This window comes from Tigriopus californicus, chromosome 12 (assembly GCF_007210705.1).
Source record: "Tigriopus californicus strain San Diego chromosome 12, Tcal_SD_v2.1, whole genome shotgun sequence".
Taxonomy (NCBI): Eukaryota; Metazoa; Arthropoda; class Copepoda; order Harpacticoida; family Harpacticidae; genus Tigriopus; species Tigriopus californicus.
In genome coordinates, this window is record NC_081451.1 from 7022897 (window position 1) to 7025951 (window position 3055).

At 42.0% G+C, this 3055-nt stretch overlaps 1 protein-coding gene across 1 annotated transcript; it reads left to right on the forward strand.

The window, feature by feature from the left end:
• The first annotated feature begins 1237 nt into the window (after positions 1–1237).
• On the forward strand, positions 1238–1839 carry LOC131891439 (uncharacterized). Its single transcript, XM_059241005.1, has 2 exons — positions 1238–1267; positions 1348–1839. The coding sequence occupies exons 1-2, from the start codon at positions 1253–1255 to the stop codon at positions 1732–1734; spliced, it is 402 nt and encodes a 133-aa protein (XP_059096988.1). The 5' UTR covers positions 1238–1252; the 3' UTR covers positions 1735–1839.
• The last annotated feature ends 1216 nt before the right edge of the window (positions 1840–3055 follow it).

Sequence of the window (3055 nt, forward strand, 5' to 3'; positions counted from 1 at the left end):
AACTGGTTTTAACGAAGCTGACCTTTACCCATACAGCAATTTGAAATAAGGGTCAGCCTCTTAAAAACGTGTTTGAAGTCCGAAAAAAAGTCCGGGTCATTAGGTAACCTTCTTGGAAACATGCCGTTGAGGTACACTCCAAGAGGACTGAAGAGTGCTGATGAATACTTTTGCACTCACTGTGAAGCTTGCCGCTGCCTGCCACCTCTATGTCACCCAAAGTGTAAATTGACTGCCTCCTTGGGCAAGCTAAGTCCTGGAAGCACACAAGCGAGAAACACATCAAGAGGGCAAGCCACCACAGACAGGACTCTTCAATCATTGCTACCTAATGCTATTAGACATTAGGGAGAGGCGACTGAGCATCCAGCAGTGCTCCTTGATCAGAAGAGCAGGCTGAGGAACGCAACCATCGTCTTTTCCTTAGGCTAGCTCCCCCTGAGGACCCTCATGTCTGAATCAATACATAAATCCCAGAAAATATTGACTATTTTGTTAAATGCATCAATGGCAAGGGTTCAATATTTCTGAAAGTTAAAGCATATGTTAACTTAACTATTCTTTAATCGCACAGTATGAAACTAAATGCCAAATTCGTTCAAAATGATGCCAAAATGGTGATTCTAAACGAGCCACTTTCCAAGAAACCGGCCCTTTGAACGGTAGATGGCGACACCTTTGGACAATTGATGACGCCAACTTGAAAGCCCTTATTTGGTTGAATCCTTCCTGAGTGAATTGGTGGTTATAGTTCTTTCAATGATATGGAAAAAAAAATTCTTTAAAAAAACCAAATATTTGTTTTTTTTCGCTTCTTTCAATATCATTGTTACTGCCTTGAAAGGCATTCACTTTCCGCTGTTTTTTTTCGTCGAAACAATCCGACAAAGTTAACACTATCCAGATTTGGCTGATGCCGGTTATGTGCTAGATGGAAGGTCTAGGTAGGCATAAACTAGGACTCTCTAAATTATGAGTCACAACTTGAGGGAATCGTTCGGCCGCTTCTATCAATTTCTTGTTTTCCAGAAATATTCCAATTGTTGGAATTCACTAGCAAAACAACAATGTTCATCAACACCATTCAGTTATATGTAGATGGATGTAAAACGTTTTGCGATAGTGACATTCTCAAAGTCGCACACCAGCAAAAATGCACTGGAAAAAAAATGCATATCATAAAGCGCGGTTTCAATGGTTTCCTCTCAAATTCTTCTCACCAAGCCCATTTGGAATGGTTGATCCGTACTTGATGTTCTCTCTTGAGGTATACGATTTAGTGAAACAAATAGTTTTAATTATTCAATTCATACTTGGGAGCAAGTTGATAAATATTTATTTTCGCAGTTCGATGCCAGCGCTTATATAAAGGTGAAGCCAAACCTACAATCTTCTCAAAACCTATTCAAACTCCTGATTGTGTCAATATCGATTAAAGCCATGCAATACCTCTCATTTCTTGTGGTGCTCGTTGGCATTGCCCTGTGGATCGGCCCCGAAGTCCAAGGCCAACCGGCCCAATTTCCCGTGTGCCAATGCTTCGCAGCCTGTCCCGTGGGCACATGTTCCAATTGGACAATGCCAGGTCAATGTTGCGACAACTTGGCGGATTGCTCACCCGGTGGATGCTGCGATGATATTTGCGAGGTGGACACGGATTGTAAAATGGGCCCCTGTGGAACGTGCCTCAAACAGGAAGAAGAGGACGAACACGGACGATGTGGCCAAGCCTAGTGAATGGATGGATGTCGATTAATGTTCACATTTAATCGTATTTTCTGGAAATTTACAGCCGGTCTAAAATAAATGCAACGGCGAGTCCTCTCGACACCAAGTCAATCCCCAAATGATAATGCTAAGTGTTCTATGGAGTGTTTCTTTCAATCCTGTTAAAGATTTGGAGGTCTATCAATGAGGCTCGCGAAGACAAGTCTTCAAGAGATGTGCGATTCAATGTTGGCTACCGAAAAAGGAGGCTTTGGCCAGGAACAGCAGCTCAAGAAGTAAACTTTTTTTTCAACTAAAGTGGATGGCCAGCTAGAAATTGGGCAATTTGACGCATATTCGCACATTTGTCCATGGGTTTTCAGACTACATTTTACAACTCAACCCATAGTGCCATTCAATTATCCAACCAGAAGGCATTCATTCGATGGAGAATGATAGCCCAGATATTCTACTTGCTTGGGTCGCATCAGAGCCCGAGCTAACATAACACTGAAAAGGCGGATTTGGGTTCGAAAAAAGTCAAGTATTTTTTAACTCTGTGAATTTGGGACTTGGTCCGATTAAAATTTTGAGTGCACCCAAAAATGAAGAGCTCTCAGAAATTTGGCTATGACAAAATGTATTTTAATCTTAATTAGATTTTACGATAGTTGACGATTTTTCAAAACATAGGTCGACCGTTTCCGTTGGTTATACATGTACCCTTCTTCCAACCCTCCGTGAATCCTCAGGAACAACGGCCTACTCGTCATTGACCAATGGGTTCAGGAAAGAGGATGCAGAATCCCGATCATCTGGTTGGGACAAACTATCTTCATTGCCACTCTTGGTCATGTCAAAAAAAAGGTGCATAAGCATTACACAGCAGACATTGTTAAATGTAGAAAAAGCAAGTGCCAAAATGGTAAAAGCATTAAAATAGTTGGCAAGAAAGTGATATCACAATGAATATGACTAGAACTGGGAGCCGAACAAAGGTGCGTGACCGCCAATACTCCGAAGGGATGTCGGGCCAAGGACAATCAGGAGTTAGCAAGTCCTTGACCTGGAAGGACAACTTGTGTCGGACATCACCTCCGGAAAGGTCTGGTTCCCAACACTGTTAGACACTAACCTTGCCAACCAGATAGTAAGGAGTTCGGTCTCGCATATCAAATGCGTCCATGCCTTATTGGCATATTGGGAAGGCACAGGTATCGCTTAGTCATTTTTTTTTTGTGCGGACTGCCTTACCGCTACCGGGATTGGAATCCCAGCAGTTCAAGACGAGAAGATTATTTATTTTACTTGACTTTTATTTATATATATTATTTGATCGACCAACGAA